Raw genomic sequence first — 19,544 nt, 5'->3', positions numbered from 1 at the left:
TACCCGTGACAATGTTCTGCTAAATACTGATTTCATCTTGTAACGCTGGACAGAATGTGGCCCAGGATATATGCCCAGTGCACGGTTTAGCAGTTGCAAAGCAGCAAAATGCCCAATTCGTCCCTGGGTGGGCTTCAACCACCAACCTTTCAGTTAACAGCCAAACGCGCTAACCGACTGCACCACAGAGACTTAGTGAAAGGTCACCTACAGTGGTAGAAAGTCAGAACTTTGTCTCAAAAGGTCTGCTATATGAAGCCTAATGTAAGTTTGCTGAGAGAGAGAGAGAAAAGTAACAGAAACGCCCAACGTGGGGCTCGAACCCACGACCCTGACATTAAGTGTTTCATGCTCTACCGACTGAGCTAGCCAGGCGAATGAGCAGTCACCACTAGAACTAGACACTGTTAACAGTAATACCTTTCCTACCCGTGACAATATTCTGCTAAATCCTGATTTCATCTTGTAACGCTGGACAGAATGTGGCCCAGGATCTATGTCCAGTGCACGTGTTAGCAGTTGCAAGTCAGCAAAATGCCTAATTCGTTCCTGGGTGGGCTAGATCCACCAACCTTTCAGTTAACAGCCGAACGCGCTAACCGATTGAGCCACAGAGACTTAGTGAAAGGTCACCTACAGTGGTAGAAACGCGGAACTTTGTCTCAAAGTCTGCTACATGAACCCTAATGTAAGTTTGCTGGGAGAGAGAGAGAAAAATAACAGGAACGCCCAACGAGGGGCTCGAACCCACGACCCTGAGATTAAGAGTCTCATGCTCTACCGACTGAGGTAGCCGGGCTGATGAGATGAACTTTTAAGAGCTAAACACTGTTTACAGTAATACCTTCCCTACCCGTGACAATGTTCTGCTAAATCCTGATTTCGTCTTGTAACGCTGGGCAGAATGTGGCCCAGGATCTATGTCCAGTGCACGTGTTAGCAGTTACAAGGCAGTAAAACGCTTGATCCGTCCCTGGGTGGGCTTGAACCACCAACCTTTCAGTTAACAGCCTAACGCGCTAACCGATTGCACCACAGAGTCTTAATGAAAGGTCACCTACAGTGGTAGAAACCCTGAACTTTGTCTCAAAAGGTCTGCTATATGAACCCTAATGATAGTTTGCTGAGAGAAAGAGAGGTAACAGAAACGCCCAATGTGGGGCTCTAACCCACGACGCTGAGATTAAGAGTCTCATGCTTTATCGACTGAGCTAGCGGGGCTGATGAAAAGCTCTTTTAGGAGCTAGAAACCGTTTACAGTAATACCTTCCCTACCCGTGACAATGTTCTGCTAAATCCTGATTTCATCTTGTAACGCTGGACAGAATGTGGCCCAGGATATATGCCCAGTGCACGGTTTAGCAGTTGCAAGGCAGCAAAATGCCTAATTCGTCCCTGGGTGGGCTTCAACCACCAACCTTTCAGTTAACAGCCAAACGCACTAACCGACTGCACCACAGAGACTTAGTGAAAGGTCACCTACAGTGGTAGAAAGTCAGACCTTTGTCTCAAAAGGTCTGCTATATGAAGCCTAATGTAAGTTTGCTGAGAGAGAGAGAGAAAAGTAACAGAAACGCCCAACGTCGGGCTCGAACCCACGACCCTGACATTAGTGTTTCATACTCTACCGACTGAGCTAGCCAGGCGAATGAGCAGTCACCACTAGAACTAGACACTGTTAACAGTAATACCTTCCTACCCGTGACAATCTTCTGCTAAATCCTGATTTCATCTTGTAACGCTGGACAGAATGTGGCCCAGGATCTATGTCCAGTGCACGTGTTAGCAGTTGCAAGGCAGCAAAATGCCTAATTCGTCCTTGGGTGGGCTTGATACACCAACCTTTCAGTTAACAGCCGAACGCGCTAACCGATTGCGCCACAGAGACTTAGTGAAAAGTCACCTACAGTGGTAGAAACGCGTAACTTTGTCTCAAAGTCTGCTACATGAAACCTTATGTAAGTTTGCTGGGAGAGAGAGAGAAAAGTAACATGAACGCCCAACGTGGGGCTCGAACCCACGACCCTGAGATTAAGAGTCTCATGCTCTACCGACTGAGCTAGCCGGGCTGATGAGAAGCTCTTTTAGGAACCAGAAACCGTTTACAGTAATACCTTCCTACCCGTGACAATCTTCTGCTAAATCCTGATTTCATCTTGTAACGCTGGACAGAATGTGGCCCAGGATCTATGTCCAGTGCACGTGTTAGCAGTTGCAAGGCAGCAAAATGCCTAATTCGTCCCTGGGTGGGCTTGAACCACCAACCTTTCAGTTAACAGCCGAACGCGCTAACCGATTGCGCCACAGAGACTTAGTGAAAAGTCACCTACAGTGGTAGAAACGCGTAACTTTGTCTCAAAGTCTGCTACATGAAACCTTATGTAAGTTTGCTGGGAGAGAGAGAGAAAAGTAACAGGAACGCCCAACGTGGGGCTCGAACCCACGACCCTGAGATTAAGAGTCTCATGCTCTACCGACTGCGCTAGCCGGGCTGATGAGAAGCTCTCTTAGGAACCAGAAACCCTTTACAGTAATACCTTCCTACCCGTGACAATCTTCTGCTAAATCCTGATTTCATCTTGTAACGCTGGACAGAATGTGGCCCAGGATCTATGTCCAGTGCACGTGTTAGCAGTTGCAAGGCAGCAAAATGCCTAATTCGTCCCTGGGTGGGCTTGAACCACCAACCTTTCAGTTAACAGCCGAACGCGCTAACCGATTGCGCCACAGAGACTTAGTGAAAAGTCACCTACAGTGGTAGAAACGCGTAACTTTGTCTCAAAGTCTGCTACATGAAACCTTATGTAAGTTTGCTGGGAGAGAGAGAAAAAAGTAACAGGAACGCCCAACGTGGGGCTCGAACCCACGACCCTGAGATTAAGAGTCTCATGCTCTACCGACTGAGGTAGCCGGGCTGATAAGATGAACTTTTAAGAGCTAAACACTGTTTACAGTAATACCTTCCCTACCCGTGACAATGTTCTGCTAAATCCTGATTTCGTCTTGTAACGCTGGGCAGAATGTGGCCCAGGATCTATGTCCAGTGCACGTGTTAGCAGTTACAAGGCAGTAAAACGCTTGATCCGTCCCTGGGTGGGCTTGAACCACCAACCTTTCAGTTAACAGCCTAACGCGCTAACCGATTGCACCACAGAGTCTTAATGAAAGGTCACCTACAGTGGTAGAAACCCTGAACTTTGTCTCAAAAGGTCTGCTATATGAACCCTAATGATAGTTTGCTGAGAGAAAGAGAGGTAACAGAAACGCCCAATGTGGGGCTCTAACCCACGACGCTGAGATTAAGAGTCTCATGCTTTATCGACTGAGCTAGCGGGGCTGATGAAAAGCTCTTTTAGGAGCTAGAAACCGTTTACAGTAATACCTTCCCTACCCGTGACAATGTTCTGCTAAATCCTGATTTCATCTTGTAACGCTGGACAGAATGTGGCCCAGGATATATGCCCAGTGCACGGTTTAGCAGTTGCAAGGCAGCAAAATGCCTAATTCGTCCCTGGGTGGGCTTCAACCACCAACCTTTCAGTTAACAGCCAAACGCACTAACCGACTGCACCACAGAGACTTAGTGAAAGGTCACCTACAGTGGTAGAAAGTCAGACCTTTGTCTCAAAAGGTCTGCTATATGAAGCCTAATGTAAGTTTGCTGAGAGAGAGAGAGAAAAGTAACAGAAACGCCCAACGTCGGGCTCGAACCCACGACCCTGACATTAGTGTTTCATACTCTACCGACTGAGCTAGCCAGGCGAATGAGCAGTCACCACTAGAACTAGACACTGTTAACAGTAATACCTTCCTACCCGTGACAATCTTCTGCTAAATCCTGATTTCATCTTGTAACGCTGGACAGAATGTGGCCCAGGATCTATGTCCAGTGCACGTGTTAGCAGTTGCAAGGCAGCAAAATGCCTAATTCGTCCTTGGGTGGGCTTGATACACCAACCTTTCAGTTAACAGCCGAACGCGCTAACCGATTGCGCCACAGAGACTTAGTGAAAAGTCACCTACAGTGGTAGAAACGCGTAACTTTGTCTCAAAGTCTGCTACATGAAACCTTATGTAAGTTTGCTGGGAGAGAGAGAGAAAAGTAACATGAACGCCCAACGTGGGGCTCGAACCCACGACCCTGAGATTAAGAGTCTCATGCTCTACCGACTGAGCTAGCCGGGCTGATGAGAAGCTCTTTTAGGAACCAGAAACCGTTTACAGTAATACCTTCCTACCCGTGACAATCTTCTGCTAAATCCTGATTTCATCTTGTAACGCTGGACAGAATGTGGCCCAGGATCTATGTCCAGTGCACGTGTTAGCAGTTGCAAGGCAGCAAAATGCCTAATTCGTCCCTGGGTGGGCTTGAACCACCAACCTTTCAGTTAACAGCCGAACGCGCTAACCGATTGCGCCACAGAGACTTAGTGAAAAGTCACCTACAGTGGTAGAAACGCGTAACTTTGTCTCAAAGTCTGCTACATGAAACCTTATGTAAGTTTGCTGGGAGAGAGAGAGAAAAGTAACAGGAACGCCCAACGTGGGGCTCGAACCCACGACCCTGAGATTAAGAGTCTCATGCTCTACCGACTGCGCTAGCCGGGCTGATGAGAAGCTCTCTTAGGAACCAGAAACCCTTTACAGTAATACCTTCCTACCCGTGACAATCTTCTGCTAAATCCTGATTTCATCTTGTAACGCTGGACAGAATGTGGCCCAGGATCTATGTCCAGTGCACGTGTTAGCAGTTGCAAGGCAGCAAAATGCCTAATTCGTCCCTGGGTGGGCTTGAACCACCAACCTTTCAGTTAACAGCCGAACGCGCTAACCGATTGCGCCACAGAGACTTAGTGAAAAGTCACCTACAGTGGTAGAAACGCGTAACTTTGTCTCAAAGTCTGCTACATGAAACCTTATGTAAGTTTGCTGGGAGAGAGAGAAAAAAGTAACAGGAACGCCCAACGTGGGGCTCGAACCCACGACCCTGAGATTAAGAGTCTCATGCTCTACCGACTGAGGTAGCCGGGCTGATAAGATGAACTTTTAAGAGCTAAACACTGTTTACAGTAATACCTTCCCTACCCGTGACAATGTTCTGCTAAATCCTGATTTCGTCTTGTAACGCTGGGCAGAATGTGGCCCAGGATCTATGTCCAGTGCACGTGTTAGCAGTTACAAGGCAGTAAAACGCTTGATCCGTCCCTGGGTGGGCTTGAACCACCAACCTTTCAGCTAACAGCCTAACGCGCTAACCGATTGCACCACAGAGTTTTAGTGAAAGGTCACCTACAGTGGTAGAAACGCTGAACTTTGTCTCAAAAGGTCTGCTATATGAACCCTAATGATAGTTTGCTGAGAGAAAGAGAGGTAACAGAAACGCCCAATATGGGGCTCTAACCCACGACGCTGAGATTAAGAGTCTCATGCTTTATCGACTGAGCTAGCGGGGCTGATGAAAAGCTCTTTTAGGAGCTAGAAACCGTTTACAGTAATACCTTCCCTACCCGTGACAATGTTCTGCTAAATACTGATTTCATCTTGTAACGCTGGACAGAATGTGGCCCAGGATATATGCCCAGTGCACGGTTTAGCAGTTGCAAGGCAGCAAAATGCCCAATTCGTCCCTGGGTGGGCTTCAACCACCAACCTTTCAGTTAACAGCCAAACGCGCTAACCGACTGCACCACAGAGACTTAGTGAAAGGTCACCTACAGTGGTAGAAAGTCAGAACTTTGTCTCAAAAGGTCTGCTATATGAAGCCTAATGTAAGTTTGCTGAGAGAGAGAGAGAAAAGTAACAGAAACGCCCAACGTGGGGCTCGAACCCACGACCCTGACATTTAGTGTTTCATGCTCTACCGACTGAGCTAGCCAGGCGAATGAGCAGTCACCACTAGAACTAGACACTGTTAACAGTAATACCTTTCCTACCCGGGACAATATTCTGCTAAATCCTGATTTCATCTTGTAACGTTGGACAGAATATGGCCCAGGATCTATGTCCAGTGCACGTGTTAGCAGTTGCAAGGCAGCAAAATGCCTAACTCGTTCCTGGGTGGGCTAGATCCACCAACCTTTTAGTTAACAGCCGAACGCGCTAACTGATTGCGCCGCAGAGACTTACTGAAAGGTCACCTACATTGGTAGAAACGCGGAACTTTGTCTCAAAGTCTGCTACATGAACCCTAATGTAAGTTTGCTGGGAGAGAGAGAGAAATGTAACAGAAACGCCCAACGTGGGGCTCGAACCCACGACCCTGAGATTAAGAGTCTCATGCTCTACCGACTGAGCTAGCCGGGCTGATGAGAAGATCTTTTAGGAACCAGAAACCCTTTACAGTAATACCTTCCCTACCCGTGACAATCTTCTGCTAAATCCTGATTTCATCTTGTAACGCTGGACAGAATGTGGCCCAGGATATATGCCCAGTGCACGGTTTAGCAGTTGCAAGGCAGCAAAATGCCTAATTCGTCCCTGGGTGGGCTTGAACCACCAACCTTTCAGTTAACAGCCAAACGCGCTAACCGATTGCACCACAGAGACTTAGTGAAAAGTCACCTACAGTGGTAGAAAGTCAGAACTTTGTCTCAAAAGGTCTGCTATATGAACCCTAATGTAAGTTTGCTAAGAGAGAGAGAGAAAAGTAACAGAAACGCCCGACGAGGGGCTCGAACCCACGACCCTGACATTAAGAGTCTCGTGCTCTACCGACTGAGCTAGCCAGGCGAATAAGGAGTCACCTTTAGAAATAGACACTGTTAACAGTAATACCTTCCCTACCCGTGACAATATTCTGCTAAATCCTGATTTCATCTTGTAACGCTAAACAGAATGTGGCCCAGGATCTATGTCCAGTGCACGTGTTAGCAGTTGCAAGGCATTAAAACGCCTAATTCGTCCTTGGGTGGGCTTGAACCACCAACCTTTCAGTTAACAGCCGAACGCGCTAACCGATTGCGACACAGTGACTTAGTGAAAAGTCACCTACAGTGGTAGAAACGCGTAACTTTGTCTCAAAGTCTGCTACATGAAACCTTATGTAAGTTTGCTGGGAGAGAGAGAGAGAAAAGTAACAGGAACGCCCAACGTGGGGCTCGAACCCACGACCCTGAGATTAAGAGTCTCATGCTCTACCGACTGAGCTAGCCGGGCTAATGAGAAGCTCTTTTAGGAACCAGAAACCCTTTACAGTAATACCTTCCTACCCGTGACAATCTTCTGCTAAATCCTGATTTCATCTTGTAACGCTGGACAGAATGTGGCCCAGGATCTATGTCCAGTGCACGTGCTAGCAGTTGCAAGGCAGCAAAGTGCGTAATTCGTCAGTGGGTGGGCTCGAATCACCAACCTTTGGGTCATTATATCTTGTTTAATACCCATTTTATTCATTTATACTATTCATTTTATTTATTTACTCATTTATATTAATATGCGAATATGTCTCAATAAATAATTAAAACTTTGTTAATTAGTTGAGTGCTATAGGTCTTACAAAAGCCTTTTATCTAAAAATAGCATAAAAACTCTTAACTGTACATAAGCTCATTGATCTCTCCATTTTTCTTCTTAAAATAGGTCTCTGGTAATTCATCTTCATCGCCCAACTATTTTTTTTTTCAATTATTTCAATGCAGTCTTTTGGTATTGCTTTTTTTCAACTCATGACATTGTCTTTGTAATTTTGCTTTAACAACTCTTTTATACCCATCCTCCACAATTACTTTTAATGGTACAAATCCTTTTATTACTTCATATAATACATCTTTAACTTGTCTTAATCCTCCGTCCCACCATTCCTTAAAATATAAAACATTTCCTTCACTTAAAATTGTTGAATTCAGTAAAAGTGGTTGTTCTAGAATCTGCGCCCTTGCTTTTGGTATAATCAACACATTTTCTAAAAATCCCCCTCATGATTCTAAGACCTCAACATAAAATTTTGGCAGACCTGCTATCATCCATTTCTTCATCTTCATCAATAAAACATTACATCCCATATTAAAATGTCCACATTTCTTCAAATAATAACCCAACACACTTTTCCAAATCACACCCATTTTCCCTTCCAAAAACCTTTGAATAATCTTAATTGTTAATGTTTTCATTTTTAAAAAACTATCCAAAAGTCCCAGACCTCCTTCTTTTACCTCCCCAATCAAAGTATAATAAGCAATCTTGGCTCTTCCATTTCCCCAAAAAAAACTTTAAAACTACATCATTTATTTTTTCATAGTATACTTCAGGCAATGCAATTACACTTAACACATACCAGACCTTTGACAACATTAAAGCATTTAAGATGAATACTTTCCTTTTAACGTCAAATTTCTAGCTTTCCAAAATCTCAGTCTTTTCTCAATTCCATTTAAAACTCTCTCAATTTAAAATGTCTGCTTTATTAGAATCCATCCCCACCCAAATTCCCAACATTTTTGTATGTTCCTTTTCTTCTTTAAAGGGTATATGTTGTGTTATTTCTTTTACTCTTCCCACCCTCAAGCATAAACTTTTTCCAACATTAACCTTAGCTCCTGATGCTTTACAATATCGCTCTAAAATCCCCAACAATGTAGTATCATCAGCGTATTGATACACAGCTTCTCTGTTGTCATTGTTTTCTATTTGTATCCCTTTAATTGTATCCCCAGTGGCTCAGCTTCCAGTGTGTATAATAAAGCAGTCAATGGACATCCTTGCCTTATTGATCTAGTTGGTTGAAGACATTCTGTTAAAAAAATACATTTAATACAAGTTAAAATATCTGTATAAAAAAATTTGAATCCATTTTCTAAAATTTTCCCCAAAACCAAACTCCTTAAGAACTCCAAATAAAAAATCATGCTCTACCCTGTCAAAAGCCTTCTCCAGATCTAAACCTATTAAAACACCCCCTTTCTCTTTTTCTTGCATATAGTAGACAATTTAGCTTACCCAATTCACCTGTACCGCATGTTTTTTCGATTGTGGGGAAAACCAGAGCACCCAGAGGAAACCCACGTGAACACTGGGAGAACATGCAAACTCCACACAGAAATGCCAACTGACCAGCGCACAGTACTGTGTGTGTGTGTGTATGTATACATATATTGCATAAACTTTTCTAATATATTTGTTTTTGTTTTATTATTAATTTAATTTGTATTTATTTACTTTTTTACGGTAAATACAAGTGTCATTACTATACGCAATTTTTTTCCTATATTTGTGTCTGCCTATTATTGTAATTGTATTACTTCTTCCTTGTTTATGCATGTAATGCCTACTTGGTTTGCATATTTTTTGAACATTTAATAAAAATAAATAAATTAATAAAAACATAAAAATTAGATGTAGTGTATAATCCCAAATCTTATTTTTAAAAAGTTGGTGGTATGGAGTTTCTTTTAAAGTGTGACTTTAAGATTCATAAACTCATATTAGGCTAAAAAAAGTCTCCTCTTTCTCTTTTCTTCTGGAGAAAGTATTATTTGTTTTATTTCAGCTCGAATAAAAGCTGTTTTTTATTCTAAACTTTATACTTAAACCATTTTAAAGACAAAACCATTAGCCCCTTTAAGCTATTTTTTCCCCAATAGTCTACAGAACAAACCATCCTTATACAATAACTTGTCTTATTTAATTTCATCATGTCAAACATAAAATAAATCAGTTATTAGAGATTAGTTATTAAAACTATTATGTTTAAAAATGTGCCGAAAAAATCTAATCTCCATTATACAGAAAATTATTTTTTTTACTTGTTCAAACTACTTAATTAAAATGTGCTGAAATAACACAATTATTGAGATTTCATTGGGACAACTTAATGTTCAGTCGACATACATTTTTTAAAAGTGTTAAGTTAACTTAATTTGTGTTGTGACAACATGAAAGAATTGTGTGGAACCCTGCAGAAATATGGTGATTGGTTCATAATAAGTTTAAGCACATTTTCAGATTTTTACTCTATTTGGCTTAACCGTTCTTGGGTGGCTCGCCAATGTATAGATGACTAATGCATAAAATAAGTAAGCTGACCAAAGTTCTTAAAGGGAGAAGACTTTATTGAAGACAATGTTAACAATGTTAGTTGATGTTAACTTGTCCATCTTAGAGTAACTTAAACCAAAGTACAGTCTGTGAGACACTGATGAAACCCCCCTGGAGATTACCCAACTGCTTTGGTTGGGTCACATCTCTTGAGTTCCTGTAGGTTATTTGGTTCACACCTTACCAGAAGCAGATACTTGTTGCATATGAAACAAGCCAATACAATATATCAACATATAGAGTTATTTTGCCTTCTTGCAGCCCGATAGCAACTCTCACAACCTCGTACTGGGCTGTGACCCCTGATCTACACTACAAAACAGCTGGCAAAATCTTCACCCCTCTTCAGTTGAGTTTAAATTTTCAGGTGTTCAAAGGGTTTCATTATCATTAACTTGATATGCATTCAAGAGTTCACACTTGTTTGGCATGCTGTCCCGGGAGAGACCTAAGCTCATAAGATCCTCAAGCCCTGGGCTCCCTCCCGTTAGCAGGACGAGAGGGGAGTGTGAGCTCAGGTAGATCGGCTAAAGGGAGATATAAGGCTTACTAAGAGCTCGACTATGGTGCCAATTTAATGTTCAGTTTACTTAGGTTGTGTGTTTTTGGACTGTGGGAGAAAACCAGGGGAAATCCACGCGAGCACAGGGAGAATGAGCAAACTCTGCACAAAAAGTCAACTGGTTAGCAGCGACTTTAACCTGCGACATTCTTACTGTGAGGCAACATTGCTAACCACTGGCTAATCATTGGCTGCTGTGTTGCCCAATCTAGAAAGGGGGGGGAAGTAAGGGTGGGAGAGGGATTCTTCAAGACAAGGATAACTGAGGTAAGCTACGGTCACACTGGGCTTTTCCTCCCATAGACTTCCATTCATACGCACACGAATGCGTCAGACTAGAAACAGGGTCATGCGTCAAGTTTCACCGGTTGCTGAGGTGCAAAGTTCATGCTTGGTGAACTCTGACCTGCAAAATCGCATCACTTGACTGCGTGAGACCAATCGAGGATCAAAACATGACCTCTCTGGACAGAAATTTAAACCATGGAGCAATTGCTCACTTTTTTAATTTCTAAAAATCTTGTTTGATCCCGCCCCTTTCCACAGCGCCGTATGGCAGAATTTCACAATCTCAAAGTCCAGTGTGACCGCAGCTTTGTGTTCTGGTTATCTATAGTGAGTCAGGAATCATCTGTTTGGTGAATCATGTTTTAGCTAATGCTGGACCAGCCGTTGACAATCATAAGCATGTGATCCTCTCGAAAGTAGTTTATAAATAATCTTCACTTGAATGAACAGACAAACTACATGAACAAGCTGCCGTTTTGAATATACCCGTGTTTGTGTGGACAAGGCCTCAATGTTGAGGATTCTGCTCTCCATTGTGAAGCTTCATGTGAGTGTTGAGGCTTCTTTTACTTTTAAAGCCCTTTCCACACTCACTGCATCTAAATCGATCCTCTCTTGAGTGCATCTTCATGTGTTTCTTAATGGAGTCTTTCCGTGTGAGACTCTTTCCACACTGATCACATGTGAACACTATGGTTCCAGTGTGACCATTCATGTGGTTCTTGAGGCTAGTTTTGGTTGTGAAGCTCTTTCCACACTGAGCACATGTAAACGGCTTCTCTCCGGTGTGAGTTCTAATGTGGTGTTTGAGTGAGCTTATATGTGGAAAACTTTTACCACACTCTGTGCATGTGTAAGGTTTCTCTCCAGTGTGAATCCTCATGTGGATGAAAAGGTCTTGTTTTTGACCAAAACTCTTTCCACACTGTTCGCAGATGTGAGGTTTCTCCCTAGTGTGAACTCTCATGTGAGCAATCAGGGTCAGCTTTAGACTGAAACTCTTTCTACAAAGTATACAGCTAAAAGGCCTCTCTCCAGTGTGAGTTCTCATGTGTGCTGCAAGGCTTCTTGCATTATAGAAGCTTTTTTCACACTGTTGGCATGTGCACGGCCTCTTTCCAGTGTGAATTCTCATGTGAGTATTAAAGCTTTGTTTTTGACCAAAACTCTTTCCACACTGTTCACAGGTGTAAGGTTTCTCCCCTGTGTGAACTCTCATGTGAACATCAAGGTTTGGCTTATGACAGAAACTCTTTCCACACTGCTTACAGCTGAAAGGCTTCTCCCCAGTGTGAATTCTCATGTGTGCTGCAAAGTTTCCAGCATGATAAAAGCTTTTTCCACACTCTTGGCATGTGAACTTCCTCTCTCCAGTGTGAATTCTCATGTGGGCTTTAAAGCCTTGTTTTTGACCAAAACTCTTTCCACACTGTTCGCAGGTGTAAGGTTGCTCCCTAGTGTGAACTCTCATGTGAACATCAAGCTTTGACTTCTGACTGAAACTCTTACTACACTGTTTACAGCTGAAATTACACCCAGATTTGGATTTCCGAGGTCTTCCGTGTGATGAAGTCTTTTTAGTCAGTGTGGGTTTTTCATCAGTCATTATTTCTTGGGGTTTCTCAAACTGCTGTTTCTCATCTATTTCATTCTGTCCATGAGACTCTTCTTTCAGCACCATCAGATCTAAAAAAAAAATTAGCTTTAGTATGAAGGCTCAAAGCGACAAGCAAGAAATGGATGTTTCACCCACAAATGAAAATGACCTTACCATTTACTCTCCGTCATGTAGTTTTAGACATTTCCTTTATTGTGGAACACAGTAAACCAGTAGTTTTTTTTTTCTTCTTTTTTTAATATCTTCTTTTGTGTTCAACAGGATTAAGAAACTCATAAATGTTTAAAACCACATGAGGAAGAGTAAATGGTGAGGGTATTTTCATTTCTGCATTAACTATCCCTTTAAAAGGTTCCTACAATTACCCATTTTTTACAAGATGTAAAATAAGTCTTTGGTGTTCCCAGATTGTGTCTGAGGTTTCAGCTCAAAATCAGATCATATAACTTGTAGAATAATTAATTTTGGGGGTCAGAGGAAAACCAAGCTCTTTTTGTGCCTGTGACTTTAAATATACAAAATAATAATGATAACCCAGGGTTTACAAATGTGAACTGTCTGTTAATGAACACCCAGGATTATTTTTTAAACCCATGTATAGCATGAGCAGTGTGGAAGGTGACTAAAAATAACCCAGAATTTATCCAGGGTTAGAATGACCCAGGGTTAACAATTTGAAGTGTGAAAAGCCCTAAGAATACTCAGCATCAGCTTTCAGGATAAACAGAGTATAATGACAAACAGCGACAATTGTCAATCATGTCATGATGACCTGAGGCCTGTTTCAGTAAGGAGGTTCAACCAACTCAGAGTTTAAACTTGAACTCTGAGTTGATTTACCGAGAGATAAAATACTCAGAGTTTTCAATTTCAGAAAAACATTAGAGCTACAAAAGTCTTTCAGTCAAGAGCAGTGAGTGATTTTCTCCTTTTGTTGTTTGATTAATGCTAAAAACAGTCGGCAGCAGGAATATTGCGCGCTGTCACTTTAAGAATAGTACGGCTCTGATATGGTTTCTCTTTCACATGTCTTTTGATTCTCAACTTGTTTGTTTATTATACAAATAAGTGTTAATATGACTATTCACTAAACACAGCACTCTGACCCAAATTTGCATGCATTTGACCATTAAAGCGCTCAGATTAAGATGGCATTAAATGTGTGTTCTATATGATGGAATAATCGTTTATCTCGATTAATGGTTTTTCATAATCATTAGAAGCCAAAATCGAAATTGAAACCAGATTTTCGATTAATTGCACAGCCCTATCAAGTGGTAGAGGTTGATATGACATTTAGAATGTAAGCAGGACTAAAAAAATCAATACATGTCCGTCAAAGGTTAGTGAATTTAAGCTAATTATTCATTAAGAAAGGACATGTCATTCTGCTATGTGACTTTGTTCTTTGTGTAACTGAAATGTAGGCAATAGCTGTGTTTCCATCCAAAAATGCTAATTGAATTCATGCGCAAAACTGGGATGTCACATAAAAGATGTGCGAATAAAGCTGCGTTTCCATCCAATGAAACAAAGAGAACAAAATCGTCACTTCCTGATTAATAGGCCCCAATTAAGAACAGTAAAAACAGAATTTACTGCGATAGAAGAAGCTACATGAATCTTTTATTTAAATGACAGCTCAGAGGACAATGCTGGCACACAATGAACACGTGTTGGTGTTTGAAGCAATGAGACGCAGAGAACAGATGTTCTGGAGGTCATTAATAATATAATAACATGAATACTGAAACGGTTCAGGTGTTTTAGAATGACCAAAACAACATTTCAGATGTTTATAATGTTCTCAGCCTGCTGGTTTGTGCATTCACACACATTTTCATCATCATATGATCTCTTATAACAAACCTTTTTAAACACACATACTGGAATTTGTTCAGTAAAAGTGCTTGCGTTGTTTACGTGAGTTTATCTTCTCTTATCGAATAAAAAATTTGTCCTACTCAGTTATGCGCATGTGTCTTTATGCTTATATTTCAAAAGTTATGTGCATCATGACATTTCCATCAACCAATTTTTTATGCTCATAGCCTATCCAAAATGCACATAAAAATAGGTGGCTGAATATGTAAGGCTAAGTGAGAAATACCGCTTTATCTTTTAAAAAGGGGAGAAGACCGACAGAAAACTCTCTTTCAGAGACAGGCTCTCTTGCTCTGCAAACAAGTGTGTTCATGACTATACATACAAAGAAAAACAATAAAATTAGAAAATATGACTTTGCTACAACAAGCAGTATTAGGCATGGGCCAGTATAAGATTCTGACAGTATGATAACCTTGAATAAAAAATATCACAGTTTCATGGTACTGTGATTACTCCTTTAAATGTCTGAGTAAACAGACATTTTTTCCTCTTAGAACACAAAACATTTTCTTTTGAGAAACTTAAAGTATTTTGGAGCAGTAAACATGTCAGGCTGAATCACTCAATTGAATCCTTGACTTCTGCTGTTTTCATTTGTTTTATAAACACAGATTTCTTTACAATTTAAAATGGCATCTTTGGAGATCTTTTCTGCTGGAGATACTGTTGTCCTGAAAATCTTAAAACAAAATGTAAAAAAAAACCTTACATATAGCGATGAACGGTACAGCAGAAAATATTGGCGGTTTTAAAACCTTGTCTTTTTTCAAACTGCGTTATATCTTGAAAATGGTTATCGTCCCATGCCTCAGCAGCACAACATTGTTTTTAGTAACTAAAACTAATTCTTTAATAAAAGTCAAGAGCAAAAAGATTCAAATGGCGGCGCCTGCTGGTACGTGAAGAATATGGTCAATATTAATGAACTTTACACTCAAATCTCTGCATATCATCAGCATGCTGTAATCCATTTCTTAAGCAGCAAAAGTCATTTTTAGACTAGTTTGTTGGCCAGTTGTAGTCAGCGCAATGTTAAACGTTATTGTTCCACAATAGTTTGTTCATTTAGTCTCACGTCGCCCAGCAGCAACATCATATAGTTTAGAATTCTGTACAATGTTTTATAATAATTGATTATTTTAGTGTCTATTTCATTAAGCATATTTAATATTGGGGGCATCCATGTTTTTTTATACTTTAAACCAGAGTTTCTGCTTCTTTCACCAAGTTAAATGTAAGACTTTTAAAGACATTTTTAATACCATTATGACAATTTTAGACTCATAAAGGGCTAAAGGCTAAGGAATTTTTCAAATACCCGAGATGAAAAAGATTTTAATTTGCCCTATTTAAAAAAATGATAATTTAATACATTTAATAATACAATAATAAATTAATAAAAAAATATATATTATAGATATTTCTTAGCAAAAGATTTTAAATTGTGTGTAATAACATGCAAGCTTTACTTGTATCCACACACTTTTTTCCTAAATAAACTTTCTTTAAAAAAATAATAAAAAATGAACAAATGTTTTAAAAGTTTAAAAACTATAACAAACTAAATCTACACAACAATCTGTGCTCGATGTCTTCAGCAGTGAATACATGGAGCACGTTTAAACAAATGTTATTGTGAGGAAAATACTTAAACCATTATAATAAATACAGTTAAAATGACCTTTTTGAATAAAAAATTTAAAGTTTTATTGAGATGGATTGTTGGTGATTGTATGGTGTTAGGTCCCATGTGGGACCTGTTTGTATGTGTGTGTGTTTTTTTTGTGTGATTTTTGCAGAGCCTGCATGCATGATTGCAGATTGGTGGGTGGGTCATCCCACCTGAGACTCATCGTGGGGTGTTATAAGGAGTCCGGCATTCTGTCTGGGAGAGCTCGATTAGCCGGACGTCTCTGCTCGGCGCTTTTGATATGTTTTTGTTTGTGTTTGGATCATGAGCTCAGTACACTTCCATACACATGCTTTTCACTACTGACTTTTACCTATACTAACTTTGATTGCGCTAAATACTTTTGTTAATTATACGTTTTGTTAATAAATCATTTCTCTTTTCAATTTACCTGGTCCGTATTGTCTCTCTAATGTTGCAACTTTGAGCCGGTTGTAACATAAGGGTTTTGGCCAGATTGGGTAGCAAAACATGAACAAAGGAAAATGAAGACTTGTTTAAAAAGATTAAAGACCTACAACACAATATTTCAGTAAATTTAAGACTTTTTAAGACCGAAAATTTTGATTTTGGAATTTACGACATTTTAAGACCCCGCAGAAACCCTGGTTAAACACAATAACCCTGGTAATTAGTTATTATAATAATGATGTAATTCTAACTCAGATACTATCTGTGAGAACTAGTAACAACTACTAGAAACAAGTTTAAACCCATCATGGGATTATTACTGAGCTTTAATCACCATCTACTGGAGAGAATGTATTTGCTCATTTATTCTATTAACTCTTTTCTGCAAGTCTGTTTTATGATTTCACAAAGTCAAACCATTATTTTTTTATTTAATATTTTTAGATGATCATATTTAAATAAACAATTGCTAGGGTAGCTAATAGTTTCTTTATTCTTGTTTTAAAAAAAAAATCAGTAGCCTATAAAATCATAATTTTTGCTTGACAAAGTTATTGGTTTAGGATTCTGGATGCATTTTTGCTAAATGAGTGTTGGATACTCTCATACTAGTTAAATCAATTATATTATCAGAAATGACAGAAATAAGAAATCCATTAATATTCATCACTCTTTTTACAATTGTACAAGCAATTTCGCGCCGACGTCAGCTCCACTTTCGGAAATGGTAAACAGCGAGGTGTTATTCATATAATCCCAAGCATGACATGTCATGATAATAATCGAAACACTCTTGTAGGCTTCTTATGCTTGGCCAAATGTCATGACTTTCACTTTTATTTTACATTATTATGCACAAGCCCAGATATCATCTGAAACTTCGGAAGAATTCCTATCATATTGGCAGCCATCCAGCATCTCTTAACCAGTTTGATATGCAGCGCTGGCTCTGACCGGCCACCGGAGCTCGCAGCCACTCGTTCGTCTTTGTCGTGTGCAAGCCACACCGCACATGCATAAAAACGTCAATCATTTCATTCATTCATCAATTCATTAATTTTCCTTCTGCTTCGTCTCTATTTTAGTGGAAAAGCAATATTCTGGACAAACTAAAGACATTTTGCAAACGTAACCGTGGCAGAACCACAAAAAATAGAAAAAAGAAGAGAAAGACGATATCAAAGTGATAGCTACAAAGGATAAATAGAAATATTAATTTAGAATCACGGATGACTTATTTAAGCGCAATAGCCCAAATACATGTCATAAAATATTAATATTAACAATCATAATTTAAATAATGAAATTATATAACCTATCCCATACCTGACATAGCTGCGTTTAAATAATAACTGAAGACGCTCCTTTAATGCATTCACACGTTATGTTAAATTATTTTAAATTAGACGCCCCATCCATAACCAACCTTAAATCATACCTGAACACTGTTTAACAGTTCCAAGTAAACTGTTTTGTGTGACATTCTTATAAAATCTCTCTGCTTTTGAATATCTTTGTTCGTATTTGTTCTTAGCCCTGTCAATGTTTATCTATTTTGTATTATTATAATATTTCCTCTCCTGTTTCTCTTACGTTTATATTCTTTAGCTGTCAATATAATACTTCGCGTCTATGGAAGAAAGAGTCAATAAAGATAGACAATATGTAACATCATATTCATCAAAAGACGGTTTATGTGCAAGTAACTGCACCGGTCCGAGCAGGGAGCGAGCCAGCATGGGAGACAAGCTCCGATAAGATTGCAGAACAACGTCTGTCACTGGATCCGAGAACTGAGATTTACACGATCACCAGCTGGCTTCCGTTACATAAGGGCAAATATAGATGACTAAAACCTCATTTACTCATTTTACTCATACTTTTTATCATTTATAATGTCCAAAACATTGATATTAATATTAAATGCTACTTTTGTGCCTTTAATAGCCTTTTTCTCGCCTGTTTACTGGGTTAAAAATCTTACATTATTCCATCTCCACCTGCTGGTGAAAGCTGGAGCAGCTGGCGATCTTCAATCTGCAATCTATTGCTCTTCCTGCAGTTCCCGGATGTAATGTTGAATTTTAACAGTCGAATTTGATCCACTGAATTTATGGAAGCGAATATTTGAACTGAAATAAAATGAACTGAAAATGACCTTTTGAATATTATACATAGTATTTTTAAAGGGTATTGAATATTTTGTAAGTAAAATATGAAAACTGAATATGAATTTTTGAATTTTTAAGTATGAAAACGTGTTTGAAATATTTTTCATTGAAATATTCAAAGCTTAAATATACAGATATGTTAAATTTCAAGACCTAAAAATACAAACCCTGGAATTCAAGTCATTAAAATGCAAGAACTTGTTAATACGGTGTATTATTTTTTTCAGTTTGTGATATTCAACAAGCTTTTTAATTCAAGACTTTAGGCATTGATTTTGTTCCATAAGCTAACACATGATACCGTCCTAGTACCGTATTTAACAGAGTATCTCACCAGATGACTTTGAAACAGGGTTGGAGAAAGGCATTAAACAATCAGCCACCGCTAATGCAGGTTACCTTCCTATTACCGTATTTAACAGAGTATCTCACCAGATTACTTTGAAAAAAAGGTTTCAGACAGATCACTGCCGCACAGAGAACTCAGAACGAACTGCTCAAACACACACACAATAGCGAGGGGAAATAGGAAGAGAACTCGATGAGGAGCGTCAATGGCGTGGCTTTATAGCTGGCGCCGCCCCTCTCACAGCTGCACCTGATCTCCGCTCATGTGGAGAGAGAGAAAGAGATAGATAATGGAGGAAACACACACAGGAACAATACACACTAGCATTGTCAAAAGTAATGTTACTCAATATGTAACACTAACATTTTAGGCATCTGTCCATCCCGTTTTGCTTCTTTCTTTCATTGCGCAGTGCAGGTTCAGATACTAGGGGTACTCTACAATAAAGCCGATGACTTTAATTGAGCTGTTTTAAATAAGGGAGATTAGAAAACGGTGTAGGGCCTAGTGGGCTTGAGGAATGACTCGAAGGCAAC

General features: G+C 39.8%; 1 protein-coding gene and 8 non-coding genes across 14 annotated transcripts in view; all 9 read right to left on the bottom strand.

The window, feature by feature from the left end:
* Nucleotides 1–1,996: 1,996 nt before the first annotated feature.
* trnak-cuu (transfer RNA lysine (anticodon CUU)) lies at nt 1,997–2,069 on the bottom strand. The gene has a single exon. It is a non-coding gene; the product is annotated as a tRNA-Lys (tRNA).
* A 168-nt stretch (nt 2,070–2,237) lies between these two features.
* On the bottom strand, nt 2,238–2,311 carry trnan-guu (transfer RNA asparagine (anticodon GUU)). Its single transcript has one exon. It is a non-coding gene; the product is annotated as a tRNA-Asn (tRNA).
* Nucleotides 2,312–2,660: 349 nt separating this feature from the next.
* trnan-guu (transfer RNA asparagine (anticodon GUU)) lies at nt 2,661–2,734 on the bottom strand. The gene has a single exon. It is a non-coding gene; the product is annotated as a tRNA-Asn (tRNA).
* Nucleotides 2,735–4,112: 1,378 nt separating this feature from the next.
* Nucleotides 4,113–4,185, bottom strand: trnak-cuu (transfer RNA lysine (anticodon CUU)). The gene has a single exon. It is a non-coding gene; the product is annotated as a tRNA-Lys (tRNA).
* A 168-nt stretch (nt 4,186–4,353) lies between these two features.
* On the bottom strand, nt 4,354–4,427 carry trnan-guu (transfer RNA asparagine (anticodon GUU)). Its single transcript has one exon. It is a non-coding gene; the product is annotated as a tRNA-Asn (tRNA).
* Nucleotides 4,428–4,776: 349 nt separating this feature from the next.
* Nucleotides 4,777–4,850, bottom strand: trnan-guu (transfer RNA asparagine (anticodon GUU)). Its single transcript has one exon. It is a non-coding gene; the product is annotated as a tRNA-Asn (tRNA).
* Nucleotides 4,851–6,230: 1,380 nt separating this feature from the next.
* trnak-cuu (transfer RNA lysine (anticodon CUU)) lies at nt 6,231–6,303 on the bottom strand. The gene has a single exon. It is a non-coding gene; the product is annotated as a tRNA-Lys (tRNA).
* Nucleotides 6,304–7,082: 779 nt separating this feature from the next.
* On the bottom strand, nt 7,083–7,155 carry trnak-cuu (transfer RNA lysine (anticodon CUU)). Its single transcript has one exon. It is a non-coding gene; the product is annotated as a tRNA-Lys (tRNA).
* Nucleotides 7,156–10,028: 2,873 nt separating this feature from the next.
* LOC103910528 (uncharacterized) overlaps nt 10,029–19,544 on the bottom strand; it is a 173,207-nt gene continuing 163,691 nt past the window's right edge. For 4 of the 6 annotated variants that reach the window (XM_087248902.1, XM_087248901.1, XM_088650474.1 and 1 more), the window contains one exon: nt 10,029–12,568. In XM_087248902.1, the coding sequence (XP_087105028.1) occupies nt 11,391–12,568 (1,178 nt within the window). In that variant the 3' untranslated portion in view covers nt 10,029–11,390. Of the gene's footprint in view, nt 12,569–12,653; nt 12,746–19,544 lie in introns of all 6 variants that reach the window. The other 2 variants (XM_088650476.1, XM_087248903.1) reach the window with 2 other exon arrangements.

Source organism: Danio rerio, chromosome 4 (genome assembly GCF_052040795.2).
Source record: "Danio rerio strain M-AB ecotype USA chromosome 4, GRCz13ab, whole genome shotgun sequence".
NCBI classification, from domain to species: Eukaryota; Metazoa; Chordata; class Actinopteri; order Cypriniformes; family Danionidae; genus Danio; species Danio rerio.
Note: the sequence above shows the minus strand (reverse complement) of the source record. Positions and strands in the feature narration are given on the sequence as shown.